The 18,584-nt window shown below is 41.4% G+C and overlaps 1 protein-coding gene across 1 annotated transcript in view; it reads right to left on the bottom strand.

Moving 5' to 3' along the window:
• Positions 1-16,343, bottom strand: part of LOC137339741 (adenylate cyclase type 2-like) — a 368,927-nt gene extending 352,584 nt beyond the window's left edge. The window contains exons 1-2 of the mRNA XM_068001920.1: positions 16,146-16,343; positions 8,707-8,904 (exon numbers count right to left, since the gene is read on the bottom strand). Coding sequence (XP_067858021.1) covers positions 8,707-8,904; positions 16,146-16,343 — 396 coding nt within the window. The remainder of the gene's footprint in view (positions 1-8,706; positions 8,905-16,145) is intronic.
• Positions 16,344-18,584: the final 2,241 nt, after the last annotated feature.

The following is an 18,584-nucleotide window of genomic DNA, read 5'->3' as shown; positions in this document are numbered from 1 at the left end:
GAATAGTCAGCATGGATTTCAAAAGGGAAAGTCATGCTTGACCAACCTTATTGAATTCTTTGAAGAAGTAACGAAGAGTAGACAAGGGTAATGCAGTAAATGTAATATATTTGGATTTTCAAAAGGCCTTCGATAAGGTACCACATTATAGACTCCATGAATAAGGTCAGAGCATGTGGACTCCAGGTAGCAAAATGAATAGCAAGTCGGCTACAAAACAGAAAACAGAGTAGGGGTTAAGGGTAGCTACTCAGATTGGCAAAAGGTGGGAAGTGGTGTCCCACAGGGATCAGTGCTGGGAACACTGTTGTTCACAATTCACATTAACGATTTGGATTCGGGAATCGAAAGTATAATTTTAAAATTTGCGGATGACACCAAATTACAGGGTATAGTTAATACAAAGGGAGAATGCGTTAAAATGCAAAAGAACATTAATAAACTTGCAGAATGGGTGGGTAATTGGCAAATGAATTTCAATATAGATAAGTGAGGTGGTGCATTTTGGTTGGAAGAATAAGGAGGCCACACACTGCTTGGATAATAAGAGTCTAAACAGAATAGAGGAGCAAGGAGTTCTAGGGGTACAGATAAACAAATCACTAAAAGTAGCGATGTAGGTTAATAAGGCAATAAAAAAGGCAAATCAAGCAATAGGGTTCATTGGTTAGACCACACTTGAAGTATTGTGCACAGTTCTGGTTTCCATATTATAAAAAGGATGTAGGGGCATTGGCAAGGGTGCAAAAAATATTCACAAGGATGATACCAGAACTGAGAGGATATACTTATCAGGAAAGGCTGAACAGGCGAGGGCTCTTTTCTCTAGAAAAGAGAAGGCTGAGGAGTAACCTGAGAGTTCTTTAAGATGATGATACGGTTAGACATGGAGAAAATGTTTCCACTTGTGGGGGAGTGCAAAACTAGAGGTCATAAATATTAAATAATCATTAATAAATACAATAGGGAATTCAGGAGAGACTTCTTTCCCCAGAGAGTGGTGAGAATGTGGAACGCGCTACCACAGGAGTAGTTGAGATGAACAGCATAGATGCATTTAAGGGGAAGCTAGATAAGCACATGAGGGAGAAAGGATTAGAAAAGTATCCTGATAGGGTTAGATGAAGTAGGTAGGGAGGAGGCTCATGTGGAGCATAAACGCTGGCACAGACCAGTTGGACTGAATGGCCTGTTTCTCTACCGTAGTTTCGATGTAACTCGATGTAAATGAAAGAACAACTTAACTAAAGCAGACGAAAAATGTGTTTTTGACTCAGCTCATTATCATTGATCATCGGCACCTGAACAATCCAATAAGACAGTTCCAGTTATTTTTGTGGCCTCTACAGTGTCTGTACGCGAATGTCTTTAACATCAATTCAATTTCCTAAAGTGTTTGACGGTAGGTGCCTCTACTACTGATCAATATTCCATGTAATGCAGAATAGAGGCTACTAATAAAGGTGAGGCAGGGAAAACAAAAGTTGCACAAAGGATAGATGGTCAGGTCAGAGAGAGATGTCTCTTGTGAAAGAGCTGTGGTCAAGCCAGAAGATGAGAACACTGCAACAGGAAATTTAGTGGAGTCAGACCAGAATATAGATAACACCCTTTGTGGATTATTGGATACATTAGAGATAAGAAGCCTCCTCCAAGAGGGAGGGAAAATCAGATGAGGGCCCAGAAGTTCGGGTGCAAGGTACATAGTACAGAAATAGGAAGATAAGGCAGGTTTATATGTGTCTAAAGACACGGTGTGAGAGGAAGGGCTTCAGATTCTTGGGACATTCTAGGGCAGGAGGTACCTGTTCAAAATGAGCTGGGACTAATGCCCTCATGGGGAGGATCACTAGTACTGTGGGGGAGAGTTTAAACTAAATTGACAGGGGGATGCACACAAGGATGTAGCATTAGAAAGGAGAAACAAGGTGCACAAAGGATTGGGAGAGACAGATAGCACTAGAGTAAGAAATAGTACAGTATTTGGTGGGGTGGATAGAGAATGATAGAATGGTTACAGCAAGGAAGGAGGCCATTCGAGTCCATGCTGGCTCTATGCAAGAGCAATCCAGCTAGTCCCACTCCCCTGTCCTTTCCCCGTAGCCCTACAATTTTTTTCCCTTCAAGTGCTCGTCCAATTCCCTTTTGAAAGCCATGATTGAATCTGCCTCCACCATCCCCTCGAAGCAGTGCATTCCAGATGCTAACCGCTCATGTGTTTAAAAATACATTTTTCCTCATGTCGCCTTTGGTTCTTTTGCCAATCACCTTAAATCTATGTCCTCTGGTTGTTGACCCTTCCACCAATGGGAACAGCTTCTCTCTATCTACTCTGCCTAGACTTTTCATGTAAGGAGTCGTACAACACCAGGTTATAGTCCAACAGCTTTATTTGAAATCACAAGCTTTCGGAGCTTTCCTCCTTCGTCACTCACCTGACGAAGGGGGAAAGCTCCGAAAGGTTGTGATTTCAAATAAAGCTGTTGGACTATAACCTGCTGTTGTACGACTCCTTACATTTGTCCACCCCAGTCCATCACCGGCATCTCCACATCATAGACTTTTCATGATTTTGAATACCTCCATCAAATCTCCTCAACCTTCTCTGCTCGAAGGAGAAGAACCCCAGCTTCTCCTGTCTATCATCGTAACAAAAGTCCCTCATCCCTGGAACCATTCTAGTTGACATCTTCTGCACCCTCTCTAAAACCTTCACATCCTTCCTAAAGTGCGGTGTCCAGAACCGGACACAATACTCCAATTGTGGCCGAACCAGTGTTTTATTAAGGTTCATCATGACTTCCTTGCTTTTGTATTCTATGCCTCTATTTATAAAGCCCAACTTCCCGTATGCTTTTTTAAGTGCCTTCTCAACCTGCCCTGCCACTTCAAAGATTTATGCACATATACCCCCAGATCTCTCTGCTCCTGCACCCCTTTTAGAATTGTGCCCTTTAATTTGTACTGACTCTTCATTCTGTGTACCAAGTGTATCACATTGCACTTTTCTGCATTAAATTTCATCTGCCACGTGTCTGCCCATTCCACCTGCCTGTCTATGTCCTCCTTGAAGTCTATCACTATCCATCTCACTGTTCACTATTCTTCCAAGTTTTGTGTCATCTGCAAATTTTGAAATTGTGCCCTGTACATCCATGTCCAAGTCATTAATGTATATCAAAAAAGGCAGTGGTCCTAGTACCGACCCCTGTATAGCTTTCTCCAGTCCGAAAAACAAACGTTCACCACTACTCTGTTTCCTGTCACTTAGCCACTTTCATATCCATGCTGCCACTTTTATTACATGGACTTCAACTTTGATGGCAAGCCTATTATGTGGCACTTTATCAAATGCCTTTTGGATGTCCATATTCACAACATCAACCACATTGCCCTGATCAACCCTCTCTGTAACCTCATCATAAAATTCAATCAAGTTAGTTAAACATGATTTGCCTTTAACAAATCTGTCCTGGCTTTCCTTTAATTAATCCATACTTGTCCAAGTGACTGTTAATTCTGTACTGGATTATCGTTTCTAAAAGTTTTCCCACACTGTGGCTAAACTGACTAGCCTGCAGTTGCTAGATTTATGCTTACACCCTTTGAACAATGTTGTAACGTTTGCAATTCTCCAGTCCTCTGGCCACCACCCCTGTATCCAAGGATGATTGGAAGATTATGGCCAGTACCTCCGCAATTTCCATCCTTACTTTCCTCAGCAACCTGGGATGCATCCCATCTGGACCAGGTGATTTATCTACTTTAAGTACAGCTAGCCTTTCTAGTACTGTCTCTTTTTCAATTTTTACTCCATCCAGTATCTCAACTACCTCTTCTGTTACAGTGACTTTGGCAGCATCTTCTTCCTTGGTGAAGACAGATGCAAAGTACTCATTTAGTATCTCGGCCATGTTCTCTGCCTCCATGCGTAGATCTCCTTTTTTTATACGAATATGAGAAGGTCTAAGATAGGTTTAGAGTGCATATGTGTAAACGCACGAAGCGTGGTAAATAACATCAGTGAGCTGCAGCTGTAAATAGCCACATAGGAATATGATGTAGTGGCGAGAATGGAGGCCTGGTTCAAAAAAGGGCAGGATTGGGTACTAAATATTCCTGGATACACGGTGTTCAGGAAAGATAGGGAAGGACAAAATGGAGGGGGGGGGGTGTGACAGTATTGATTAAGGAGAATATAGCAGTATTGGAGAGAGAGGATGTCCTTGAGGGGTCAAAGTCAGAATCTATTTATTTAGAGTTAAGAAACAATAGAGGTGCCATTACACTTCTGGATGTACTCTATAGGCCACCAAGTAGTGCGGAAGGATATAGAGGAACAGATTTGCAGGGAAATTACATAGATGCAAGAACTATAGAGTAGTGATAATGGGGGACTTCAACTATCCTAATGTAGACTGGGATAGTAATAGTGTAAAGAGCAAAGAGGAGGAGGAATTTCTGAAGTGTGTTCAGGAGAATTTTCTTGATCAGTTTGTTTAGCCCAACGAGCATTGCTGGATCTGGTTCTGGGAAATGAAGTGGGTCAATTGGAGCAAGTGTCAGTGGGGGAAGATTTAGGAAACAGTGATCATAGTATCATAAGGTTTAGAATAGTCATGGAAAAGGACAAGGAGCAAAAATACTTAATTGGAGGAGGGCCAATTTCAGTAGGTTGAGAACGGATCTCGCCCGGGTAAATTGGAATCAAAGATTGGCTGGCCAAACTGTAATCAAACAATGGGGGGCCTTTAAAGAGGATATGGTTAGGGTACCATCTAGGCACCATTAGGGGGCAAGGTAGGGCAACCAAAGCCAGAGCTCCCTGGATGAGGATAGAGAGTATGATGAAGCAGAAAAAGGGGGTGTATGACAGATGTCAGTTTGATAATACAAGTGAGAATGAGGCTGAAGATAGAAAGTACAGAGCAGAAGTGAAAAAGGAAATAAGAGGGGCAAAGGGAGAGTATGAGAATAGAATGGCAGCCAACATAAGAGAATCCAAAAGTCTTCTATTGGCATATAAATAGTAAACAGCTAGAAAGAGGAGGGGTGGGACCAATTAGGGACTAAAAAGGAGATCTAATCATGGAGGCAGAGGGCATGGCTGAGATGCTAAATGAGTACTTTGCATCTGTCCTTACCAAGGAAGATGATGCTGCCAAAGTCACAGAAAAAGAGGAAGTAGTTGAGATACTGGGTTGGCTAAAAATTGATAAACAGGAGGTACTTGAAAAGCTAGCTGTACTTAAAGTAGATAAGTCACCCAGTCTGGATGGGATGCATCCTAGGTTGCTGAGGAAGTAAGGATGGAAGTTGCAGAGATGCTGGCTGTAATCTACCAATCCTCCTTAGATATGGGGGTGGTGCCAGAGGACTGGAGAATTGCAAATTTTTCACTCTTGTTCAAAAATTGTGTAAGGATAAACCCGGCAACTACCTCGGTGGTGGGGAAGCTTTTAGAAACGATAATCCAGGACAAAATGAATAGTCACTTGGACAAGTGTGGATTAATAAAGGAAAGCCAGCACAGATTTGTTAAAGGCAAATTGTGTTTAACTAACTTGATTGAATTTTATGATGAGGTAACAGAGAGGGTTGATCAGGGCAATGTGGTTGATGTGTATATGGACTTTCTAAAGTCATTTGATAAAGTGCCACATAACAGGCTTGTCAGCAAAATTGAAACCCATGGAATAAAAGGGGCAGTGGCAGCATGGATACGAAATTGGCTAAGTGACAGGAAACAGAGCAGTGGTGAACGTTTGTGTTTTGGACTGGAGGAAGGTATACAGTGGTGTTCCCCAGGGATCAGTACTAGGATCACTGCTTTTCTTGATATCTATTAATGACTTGGACTTGGGTGTACATCACACGATTTCAAAATATGCAGATGACACAAAACTTGGAAGTGTAGTGAACAGTGAGGATGATAGTGATAGACTTCAAGAGGACATAGACAGGCTGGTGGAATGGGCGGACACATGGCTGATGAAATTTAAACGCAGAGAAGTGCAAAATGATACATTTTGGTCAGAAGAATGAGAAGAGGCAATATAAACTAAATGGTACAATTTTAAAGGGGGTGCAGGAACAGAGACCTGGGGGTATATGTGCACAAATCATTAAAGGTGGCAGGGCAGGTTGAGAAGGTGTTAATAAAGCATACGGGATCCTGTGCTTTATAAATAGAGGAACAGAGTACAAAAGCAAGAAAGTTATTTTGAACCTTTTATAAAACACTGGTTCGGCCACAACTGGAGTATTGTGTCCAATTCTGGGCACCACACTTTAGGAAGGATGTGAAGGCCTTAGAGGGTGCAGAAAAGATTTACTAGAATGGTTCCAGGGATGAGGGACTTCAGTTACTTGGATAGAATGGAGAAGCTGGGGTTGATCTCCTTAGAGCAGAGATTTGATTAAAGTGTTCAAAATCGTGAAGGGTTTAAATAAAGTAAACAAAGAGAAACTGTGCCTATTGGCGGGAAGGTCGAGAACCAGAGGACAGAGATCTAAGGCGATTGGCAAAAGAACCAAAGGCGACATGAGGAAAAACCTTTTTACTCAGCGAGTAGTTATGATCTGGAATGTGCTGCCTGAAAGGGTGATGGAAGCAGATTCAATCATGGCTTTCAAAAGGAATTGGATAAATGCATGAAGGGAAAGAATTTGCAGGGCCACGGGGAAAGAACGGTGGAATAGGACTAACTGGATTGCTCTTACAAAGAGTTGGCATGGGCTCGATGGACCGAATGGCCGCCTTCTGTGCTGTAACCATTCTATGATTCTATGATTTCCTGCACCTGAATGGTGATCCCTGAGACTCCCCAGAAATTGGGCATCGGGCCTCATTAAAATGGAGCAGGTGCGGCATCAGTGCCTGTCAGCAAAGAGCAGTGCAAGATCGGGCCACTGCTAGTGTCACAATGGCCCTTGGGTAAGTGGGTCCAGTCCAGGATCAGGGGTCAGGTTGGGGGCCGAGGCCAGAGAAATCGGGGGTCGGATCCAGGAGCGGCGGCAATGGGTTCTTTTTATGTGGGGTCCTGAGCAGCATTCCTGCTCCTCTTGGCTCCACATTCAGGTAAGTGTCTACAGTGGGCTATTATTTTGTACCACCTTGTGGCAGTGCCTCTTGATCTCATTAAAGGATAATATTCCCTCAGAAAAACAAGAGAAACTATCCTAAAATACAGCAGAAGGATGCCTTCAACTTAGATACACCACTTATTTTGTGGAATCTATTTTAAAATGACTGCACATGATAAACTATCAGACAGTTCAGAACAAAAGCTAAACAAAGAAAGAAACAGCTTTCACCTAATATAGTGCCTTTCATATCCCCTGCATATCCCAAAATGCTTCACAGCTCATGAATTACTTTTCAGATGTAGGCAAAGCAGCAGCCAATTTGCATAGAGCAAGGTCCCACAAACAGAAAATGAGATAAATGACCAGATAATCTGTTGACCAGGACACCAGATGAACTGATTGCCCTTCTTCAAATAATTCCACGGGATCTTTTATACCCACCTGGAAGAAGCATATGAGGCTTCAGTTTAACATCGCATCCAAAACATGGCACAATGCAATACTCCCTCAATACTGCACTAGATTAAACCCACATGTCCCTTTGTAATGAACACCACACATACACATTTAACCAATTGAAGATAATAATCACTCTAGGCTACATAAGTAGTATAACACCCATCAATGATATGGACTAAAATCTCCAATTGCTGATCTTTACAGTTGACCTGCAGTGATTGTACATCATATATCAAACAGACTGGAGAGCTCTGTTTCCTACCATTTAGTAAATCACTAATAGACAGAAAATGTTCCATTATTAAGGCTGTTTTCATGTCGAAGTCGGGTCTACAACTTCTAAAATGGAAATATTTTAACAGATTTCAATTGAAACCCAAGTGTTGACTAGTAATGCACTGAATTATAATTTTTTTAAGTGCATTTTTTTCATTGGCCATTACAGCATTATGCAAACTGTGAAGTGGAATTTTCTCTTAACAGCTATGTTAAAATTAAAACTAACACTGATTGTCTCTGTGGTTGGAGTGATCTAGATCAATCCACAAATTATAAAAAGTAAGGCTATGGTATGATGGCATAGTGTTTTGGAACACCAATGCATTGCATCATGGAGTGGTGAGGAATAGAGGTTCAAAGCCCCATTATGTTGCATTCTGATCTCATCCATATCACTGTATGGAGATGCTAAGCAGACAACTCGTTGAAGGGAGGAAGAAAAATCATCACAAGGCTTTTCTTATATGCTGTCTTGGGGCTGGTTTAAGAGCAGCATTGGCAGGTGACTAGAAGTAGGTCACCCCCTCAGCTGCAAAAGTTGTATGACCAGGGTAAAAATAGATAGGAACAGCCACCAACCATGAACAAAAGATTGATACGAAAGATAATAATGACAAACCAGAAATCTCTCAAACCCAACTATTAAAATTTCACATCACTTCATTTTTTTCAAAGCTGTTACCTGTCTAATCAGGAACCAGCAGCTGCCATACAATAAGCCAACTGAACCACTCATACAGTTTTGTCTTTCAGTTATCACTTACTCAGGTCAGTATATACAGTTAACAATAATATTTCTAAAAAAAACTGGAGCAAAATATTGCATTTGAACATGATTTGGGAACTGACACTCATCTTATTTCTTTGCAGAATTCTTACCTGGTCCCATGGAGAAATGATCCCACCAAAACACATGAAGAGGTAACCCATAGCAACCAGACACGCCCAAACTACAAGGGAAAACACGTGCAGTAGCTTTCTGAACACTGACTCCATGCAGACCAGAACAAATATTGCGAAGAATATAGCCAAGGCTGTTGGAACAGTTATTAGGAAGGCCACATGGTCTTCAATATCCTGGGGGAAAAAGAAATGAAAAGCTGGCTAAGCATATCACCACGGTATCTCTAGGATGATTTATTCATATAACAATCTTAATTATATGTCAAAATCATCTGATAAAGCAATATTTTTCATCAGTTTCAGAAGCTTGCAGTCTCTGATCATCATTCACCATTTCAAATAGTAGATTAAATGAACTCAATCTAATTAAGTCTATACCTTCAATCGATTCTGTTTATTTATGGTAAAGCATTACAAATCAGTCTGTAACAACAAAAAATAATCTTTTGTTCTGATGAACGTTCATTGATCTGAAATGTTAACCCTATCTTTCTCTCTTCAGATACTGCCTAACCTGTTGAGTGTTCCCAGCATTTTCTGTATTTATTTTTGTCACATTTATTGCTGTGTTGCGAAACAGACATTATTGACTTGCTCCAAGCACAATTAAAATTTACATTTATAATCCTGCGATTCAGAATATCTAATTAAATGGCTATAATTAGTACTGTGTCCAGTGGGGGTTAGTTATTTCTGAAAGAACTCTAAGTACTGAACTTCCTCTGCATTATGTTGCCAATAAATGTTTTCCATTACACAATATATGTGCAATAACAATATTGGCTCACTGGGGTTTCAGGCACCCCCTCTGTTTCCTGTCAAGGTTACACAATTATTACCTTCAAAACAAGATGTGCCTCACTGACTACAACCTTTGTAATATGTGCAGTTTTCTACCCCTATCAAAAAGTGCCAACCTGTGTTCCCCTTGATTGACAAGGACAACACAAGAGGGCAATAAAAATACATTTTACTTCAGGCTGAATGCACATTTGCAAGCCTGTTGTTTCCAACAGGAAAAGAAGACATTAGAAAAATCTTCCCCTGTGACTTAAACACCTGCACATCTGCCTTTTTGTGTGCTGTGGATGTCACCATTTACTGTTTTCCTTGTATGCCTTTGTTTAGTGCTCATGCCATAATGACATGTATCCTTTTTTCTTTGTTTTGTGTCTACGTACAGGTGTTTGGAATTCCCTGCCACCAGTGGTTGTTCCTATTTTCACCAATTCAACAATAGAGATCTTGGTTTTAAAAAAAATGTAAGTAGTCATACATAGAATCTTCATAACCTAGCTAGTTCACCTGTTTATACACAGAGGAGGGAGTTTACATAACAAGTCACCAAGACGCACCACTCTACCAGTAAGGAGGGCCATTGCACTATATACTTGATGTTATTCGTTATTCAAGAATGGAGGGAGAGAAAACAAGGAACTACAGGCCAGTTAGCCTAACATCAGTCGTCGGGAAAATGCTGGAATCCATTATTAAGGAAGTGGTAACAGGGCATTTTGAAAATCATAATATGATTAAAGAGAGTCAACATGGTTTTATGAAAGGGAAATCGTGTTTGACAAATTTATTAAGAGTTTTCTGGGGATGTAACTAGCAGGGTAGATAAAGGGGAACCAGTGGATGTAGTATTTGGATTTTCAAAAGGCATTCAAAAAGGTGCCACAAAAGGTTGTTACACAAGGGAAGGGCTCATGGGGTTGGGGGTAATATATTGGCATGGATAGAGGATTGGTTAAAGGACAGGAAACAGAGAGTTGGAATAAACGGGTCATTCTCAGGTTGGCAGGCTGTAACTAGTGGGGGTGCCGCAAGGATCGGTGTTTGGACCTCAACTATTTACAATCTATCTTAATGACTTAGATGACGGGATTGAGTGTCATGTATCCAAGTTTGCTGACTATACAAAGCTAGGTGGGAAAGTAAACTGTGAGGAGGGCACAGAGTCTGCAAAGGGATATAGCCAGTTTAAGTGAAGGTGGCAGATGGAGTATAATGTGAGGTTATTCACTTTGGTAGGAAGAATAGAAAACTGAATATTTATTAAATGGTGAAAAATTATGAAATGTTGGTGTTCAGAGAGACTTGGTATCCTCGTACAAGAAACACAGTTAGTATGCAGGTACAGCAGGCAATTAGGAAGGCAAATGGAATGTTGGCTTTTATTGTAAGGGGGTTGGAGTACAAGAGTAAAGAAGTCATACTACTTTTGTCCAGGGCATTGGTGAGACCTCACCTGGAGCACTGCGTACAGTTTTGGATTCCTTATCTAAGGAGGGATATATTTGCCTTAGACAGTTCACTAGATTAATTCCTGGGATGCGAGGGTTGTCCGACAAAGAGAGGTTTTTATTTATTTGCTCGTGGGATGTGGGCGTCGCTGGCAAGGCCAGCATTTATTGCCCATCCCTAATTGCTCTTGAGAAGGTGTTGGCGAGCCGCCTTCTTGAACTGCTGCAGTCTGTGTGGTGAAGGTTCTCCCACAGTGCTGTTGGGTAGGGAGTTCCAGAATTTTGACCCAGCAACGATGAAGGAACGGCGATATATTTCCAAGTCGGAATGGTGTGTGACTTGGAGGGGAATGTGCAGGTGGTGGTGTTCCTATGTGCCTGTTGTCCTTGTCCTTCTATGTGGTGCAGGTCGTGGGTTTGGGAGGTGCTGTCGAAGAAGCCTTAGCGAGTTGCTGCAATGCATCCTATAGATGGTACACACTGCAGCCACAGTGCGCCGGTGGTGAAGGGAGTGAATGTTTAGGGTGGTGGATGGGGTGCCAATCAAGCGGGTTGCTTTATCCTGGATGGTGTCGAGCTTCTTGAGTGCTGTTGGAGCTGCACTCATCCAGGCAAGTGGAGAGTATTCCATCACACTCCTGACTTGTGCCTTGTAGATGGTGGAAAGGCTTTGGGGAGTCAGGAGGTGAGTCACTTGGTGCAGAATACCCAGCCTCTGACCTGCTCTTGTAGCCGCAGTATTCATATGGCTGGTCCAGTTAAGTTTCTGGTCAATGGTGACCCCCAGGCTGTTGATAGTGGGGGATTTGGCGATGGTAATGCCATTGAATGTCAAGAGGAGGTGGTTAGACTCTCTTGTTAGAGATGGTCATTGCCTGGCACTTGTCTGGCGCAAATGTTACTTGCCATTTATCAGCCCAAGCCTGGATGTTGTCCAGGTCTTGCTGCTTGCGGGCATGGACTGCTTCATTATCTGAGGGGTTGTGAATAGAACTGAACACTGTGCAATCATCAGCGAACATCCCCATTTCTGACCTCATGATGGAGGGAAGGTCATTGATGAAGCAGCTGAAGATGGTTGAGCCTAGGACACTGCCCTGAGGAACTCCTGCAGCAATGTCCTGGGGCTGAGATGATTGGTCTCCAAGAACCACTACCATCTTCCTTTGCATTAGTCATGATTCCAGCCACTGGAGAGTTTTCCCCCTGATTCTCATTGACTTCAATTTTACAAGGCTCCTTGGTGCCATACTCGGTCAATGCAAATACGTTGAGTAGAATGGGTCTATACTCTCTGGAGTTTAGAAGATTGAGAGGTGATCTCATTGAAACATATAAGATTATGAAGGGGCTTGACAGGGTAGATGCTGAGAGATTGTTTCCCCTGGCTAGGGAGTCTAGAATTAAGGAGCATAATCACAGGATGAGGAGGAATTTCTTCACGCAGAGGGTTGTGAATCTTTGGAATTCTCTACCCCAGAGGGCTCTGGATGCTGAGTCATTGAATATATTCAAGGCTGAGATGGATAGATTTTTGGACTCTCGGGGAATCAAGGGATATGGGGAGCGGGTGGGAAAGTGGAGTTGAGGTTGAAGATCTGCCATGATCTGATTGAATGGCGGAGCAGGCTCAAGGGGCCGTATGGCCTACTCCTGCTCTTATTTCTTTTGTTCTTATGTTTTAGAATAGGAAAATGGATGCCAAACACTAAACGAGAAATAGGAGCAAGCCTTTGGCTTAGTGGTAGCATTCCCCCTTGAGTCAGAAGGTGTAGGTTTCAAACCCTGCTCCAGACAGTCTCGGCGAGTGATGACTGGAACTTTGGCTCTGAATTCTGGGTTGACATCCAGTGGATAACTCGTGTCCTGTGGGTGTGGGTGGCCCCCCCCCCCATCATCAACTGGGGTGTGTAAGCCCAGAAAACCCTCTAATTTTATCGGACTAACCACCCTAACGGCTGGTATAAAGATGTTTACAGCCGTGGAAGGAGCCTTCACGTTGCAGCCTGTCAGATTTTTAATCAGCCTCCAAATCCTTCCATTACGTCACACTATTGTCCAAAGAAAGCGTGTGAAGATATAACAAGATCAACAAAGAGAAATTAAAAACTATGAACTATTAAAAGGCAAATAGTACAGTGAAAATGAGACTGAAAAATGGAAACAACAAAAGGTCAAATTGCAAAAATGAGAATAGATACAAAGGGTAAGAAACAAAAAAATGAAAACAGATATAAAAAGTCATGAAGGGAGAATGAAACCTTATAAACTCAAAGAATTAAAGAAAAATACAAAGGAGTAAAATGGGTAGTCAAATTTCCTTTGTGCTGTGTAACAAAATCATAAACTCATTTTATAACAGTGCATAGGGGAAACCTTTCCGGCGACCTCTATCACCTAGAAGGTCAAGGGCAGCAGGCACATGGGAACAACACCAGCTTCGTGTTCCCCTCCAAGTCACACACCATCCTGACTTGGAAATATATCGCCGTTCCTTCATCGTCGCTGGGTCAAAATCCTGGAACTCCCTACCTAACTGCACTGTGAGAGAACCTTCACCACACGGACTGCAGCAGTTCAAGAAGGCGGCTCATCACCACCTTCTCAAGGGCAATTAGGGATGGACAATAAATGCTGGCCTTGCCAGCGATGCCCACGTCCCATAAACAATTTTTTTTTTTTAAATTTTAAAACATAGAACAGCAATCTTTAACTTGAGCTCAAGAAAATGGATCATGAAAATTCCCTGAGGAGTCTCATTTCAAACTGTAGGATCTGACCTTTGCCTGGTCTTTTAGTTCAATGCTCTTAATGCACTTAAAATGCTGACGCAAATGAAGCACTTTAAATAATGTTGCAAATCAGCAGTTGCGTTACATCACATACATGAGTCTGTATGCAGAGAGGTGCTCTAATTTTTGGAGTAAGCCAGAGAACCCAGTCAGTACAGCCAGTATAACCTGACGGCATACATTATCATCCACTCACTCACGCATTGTTTACCAACCCAAAGAGTCAAACACACTCTTGTGCATAATGATGTAACTTTACAATATGCATTGAATTTCAGGAAATTGTGAGCTCTAGGTTTTAGAATGGGGCCAGTATAATACTGCTGTACCACTGCCTTGAAGGGGGTTCAGTGTCACTGACTGGGTGGAAACCACTTTGGATTTTGCAGCTCAGCATTGAGATTTTTGTACCACATTTATGCTACTATGAACACAAATGGGATGTTAAAATCTTAGTATAACGACGGCGTTTGAGAGATTAGGTAGTGTGCACCATTCATAAGTCTTAACTATCATCTTAATTCTCAGTCTTGGTCTGAGTCCAGTCTCATTACCAGAAGGTTGTGCAATTCTGTTTCTTTTGTTATGACTCCAGTGTTGGTTCCTTAGAGCCCTGAAGGTTTCTTACGTTTGCTCAGACTCAATAACCTTTTCTCTGGTTCAAATTGCAAAACCACTTCTTGGCCCTTGGTGCTTTGGAATTTGTTTCATGTGCATTGAGAAGGGGATCTCTTGAGTACAGAGCACATGACACACAAGATCAAAGACTGCACTTCTAAAAGCAGTTCATTGGTTGTGAAGAGCTTTGAGATGTCCTAAAGATGTGAAGGGAGCTATATAAATGCAAGGTCTGTCTTTTACTTTTATCAGAAAAACAAGATGCATGTTCAAGTTTGCATATGCATGGTTGTTTAAAAGACACAATAGCGCCTTTAATTTTCTGGCCATGGACCGTCCACAATGCACCACTATAACATATTGTTTACTGCAGAAAGCATTTGTAAATCTGGAGATTTTAACTGTCAATTTACAAGTTTCATGAATGTTCCTTTTAGGTGAAAAATTATGCTTTTAAAGACTCCTCTTGCATCAGGAACACTCTCTTTCCTTGCCTTTCCTAGCATGTGTTTTTAAAAATGTTACGCAATGATGTAGCACAACTATACTCTTGCATATGTTGCTTAAACTGCAGTCTAGCTCTATATTTTGCAAGGACACATTTTCAGCAGGATAGTATCAGTGCCACTCGTCACAGCAAACTTTCATGCATTAGAATGTTCCTGCCCTCTCCACTGGAGGCTAATGCAAATCCACAGTGTAGCCAGCAGTGAAAAATATTAGGTCGAAGCAAATCAGGGCACAATTGTTTCTAGCATCATTACATATAAACAAAATTCTGCCTAATAGTCGGAGTAAGAGTCAATAAGGAATGAGACACCTTAATTTTTTTTCAGAGATTATTGTAAGAGTTGACGTTTAAGAACAAACAAGCGGGGGAGTGGGACTATTTGGATTGATTTTGCATAGAGCCGGCCTGGACTGGATGGGCCGAATGGCCTAATTCCGTGCTGTAACCTTTCTAAGATTCTATGATGAGGAGGAAATTCAGTTCACAGACGTTTTAGTTGCAATCATTTTCTAAAACAGACTGTTTGTTCTGAATGTCCTCGTGAAAGTGTTAATATGTTGAGCACATTAATGTTTTCTTTACTAACAAAATCTTGAAGAGCATTTTCAAACATTCAGATTTTTAAAATTCTCACATTATAGTGATTCAATGTTTAATAAAACTGAAACTTAAACAGCTTTAGAGTGTCAATGTGAGCAAGGACTATATAACCGGATCTAAGGACATGAACGTAGCAGTTCTTTTACATAGTTCTCACAAGCACTTACACTCTAAAGTTGCATAATGATGCTTTCAAACAGTTTTATAAATGCCATTGTGAGATAGCATTTTGTTTTTCCTTTCTACATAATACAAAAGTTGTAAGAACTTGGAACACTTTGGAATGCGCAGGGATGTTGCAAGCAGCAGAGGTGCACTCACACTGCTCTACATACTTTCTGACTGGCTTCAAATCAGGTAATGATTATTAGGTGTCACCACAATCTGACAGTAAATTTTACTCCAAGCTGCTTATAATTTTCACTGCTGAACAATTGTATGCAATGATCCTCATTAACAATTACAAAGAAATAATAACACTGACAAAAATGTGTACAAATGATGTAAAATATACAGTTTAAACACAAAAAAAGACACATTTAATATATGATCACAATCAAGTTGATTTCTTTTTTAAAACTCAAAATAATGGAATTTGAATTATTTTGCAAATAATTTCAGATATTGTTCAGACAGAAAGGATCTTACCAGCCCTGAAGCAAAGAAGACAGCCAGTAGTGACAAACAGGCTCCCATCACAATCAGCAGCAAAAAAACAATCAGAGGATGTTGCTGGCTCATGCAGTAATACGACTCATACAGCCAGTCGGTTGACTTTTGTTTGGTAGGGACATCATCAGTTCTATTAAGCAAATAGCGTCTCCTCCTCATTGCGTCTTGCCACATAGATATCAGCAATTATGCTTTTCAATTCTCAATTAACTGGTACACAGTCAGCAAGGTGCAGCTGAGGGAGCACACTTAAACTGTATCGCTGAAACAACATGTTGAGCTGTGATGAACTAGAAGCAGACTGCAGCTAGACCGGTGTGCAGAGAGACTGTGCACTCATCTCAACTGAAGTGCATCATCCTAAAGAACTATTTCTCCTCTCATAATTGATGTCAAATATCAACAGCAAGTGGCTTTCAGTCGATGGAAGGCTTTACTCTCATTACAAAAAACATTTAGTTCCTATTTTCTTTTGTGGCAAATCCCTCATTTATCTGCAAAAATATAGCCTAGAAAGAAAAAAAGACATCTACAATTAGTTAACTCATTATTGCATCACAAGTAGCAACATGCAGGAGAAACTGTAAATTGGATCATGAACCTAATGGACCTTAGAGATTTTTTTCCAAGCCAGTAGAATAATTAAAATATAATCCTATAAAAAGAATTACAGTTCTCAGTTTTCCCTCCAGTATTTTCAGAATTTATCCACAAAATCTGAAGCAACCCGAATAGACATAACACATAGCACACAAAAACTTAGTCGCGCAGACTGCACGTGTGCAATAAAAGAACCATATGACATCTGCACAGGAGAAGTATTACTTGTAACATGGGATCGTGTGTCATTTCCACAGCTGCTGTAAGAAGCTAAGTAAATAGCAACTCATCCATCACCAACACAGCTTGTTCTGCTTTCAAATATTCAATCCTCTTCTATTGGGGGAATACAACTTACAATTTTACAGCATACATATACTGGAGATCTAAAAGATGAATACAGCAGCCATACCGTACCGGATGAGTGATCTGTCAAATTTCACTCAGGCATTTATTACAGTGCAGTTCAAATGCTTTCTTTTAAATTGTTCAAATAGATTGTTTTAATTTACTGATTTGATTATGTTGATTCTCATTTGTTTTTCATGGAAATCTACAAAGTAGTTAGGTTTAAAAGCAGTTATGTTGTCTGAACTTTTTAGAATTCTACCTGCCTTGAATATAAAACCTATAGTTACATGTGCTGTGTGTGATGGAAAGATGAAGAAATTTAGATGATTCAACAATTTCAAAGGTCAAGAAGTACTGACCTGGAAAATTTCTTATTGTTGCATTAATTTTGCTTTAGTTATTGTATTATTGATTACTTTATATTTTTCTCTCTTGCATTTCTCCTCATGCCCCTCTTTTTCTGATGGCACTGACTGGTGTACAATGTTATAGGTGTCAGCTGACCCCTCAGTTTCTCACCTAGGTAGTCAATCTTCAACCTAAACAGTGAACAATGGTAGGCATTTACCATGGGGACAACACTGACAAATGAGATGTGTTTTTCTCCTCTCACATCATCCACACATGTGCACTTTCAGTTGGAGTCAGTGGATAGTAATTAAGAGTAGGGAAGCACACACATTTCCTGCTCCAGGCTATTTTCATGGTTCGAGTGCACTCCTAGCACAGGCCCATCCAATGGCTGGGATTTGTACCTGAAAATTCAGGAGGAAACAGGAGTACAGCTACAGACCTCTCAGCTCTGCACCTGCCTTCTGGTCACCACTATTGGGCCTTTTGGTAGGCGTGTTAAAATCGTCTTTTGGAGGAGTGGGGGGGTGTGGGGCGCGGGGGACTTTAACAAAGATCAGTCGCTTGCTTACGAAACCTTTGTCTGGCCCCTGGTACTTTCACAAATCCTCCATTGGATCCCACGGCAGGCTTTGGCACCAGATTTCTTTAGATGCCCCTCCACTGGGGCACCCACAGTCATGGGATAAGCAAACTAAGACAGAACACTGGAAACGCTCAGTAAGATCTTATCGCTCGGCTGGTGTCTAGTTCAGGTGTAGGCCTAATAGAACTGGGAACTTCCCAGGAAATCCTGGTGGGACACAAAGAGGACGGAGCCCTGACATATTGTGTCTCTGCTCTTTTTTCCTGGGAAACACTGATGCCCCAGGTATGGTCAAGAGGAGAATCTACTCTTCCCATCCTCTAGGCTTCTTGACATCAGACAGTATATTTCAGCCATGTGGGCTTCTCTAGTGCTGTTCTATAGCTGGCTGCATGGAAATGCCAAAAAGGTTCCTCCTCCCAGAGCTGTTCAGAAATAATTTGGCTGCAGTGCACCAGAATCACGCTGCACTGGGACGAAAATCTCAGCACCTTAACTTACTGAATATTCCAGGCACACCAGGAGTG

This window comes from Heptranchias perlo, chromosome 2, assembly GCF_035084215.1.
Source record: "Heptranchias perlo isolate sHepPer1 chromosome 2, sHepPer1.hap1, whole genome shotgun sequence".
In the NCBI taxonomy this organism is placed as follows: domain Eukaryota; kingdom Metazoa; phylum Chordata; class Chondrichthyes; order Hexanchiformes; family Hexanchidae; genus Heptranchias; species Heptranchias perlo.
This window is presented reverse-complemented; position numbering and strand designations above follow the sequence as displayed.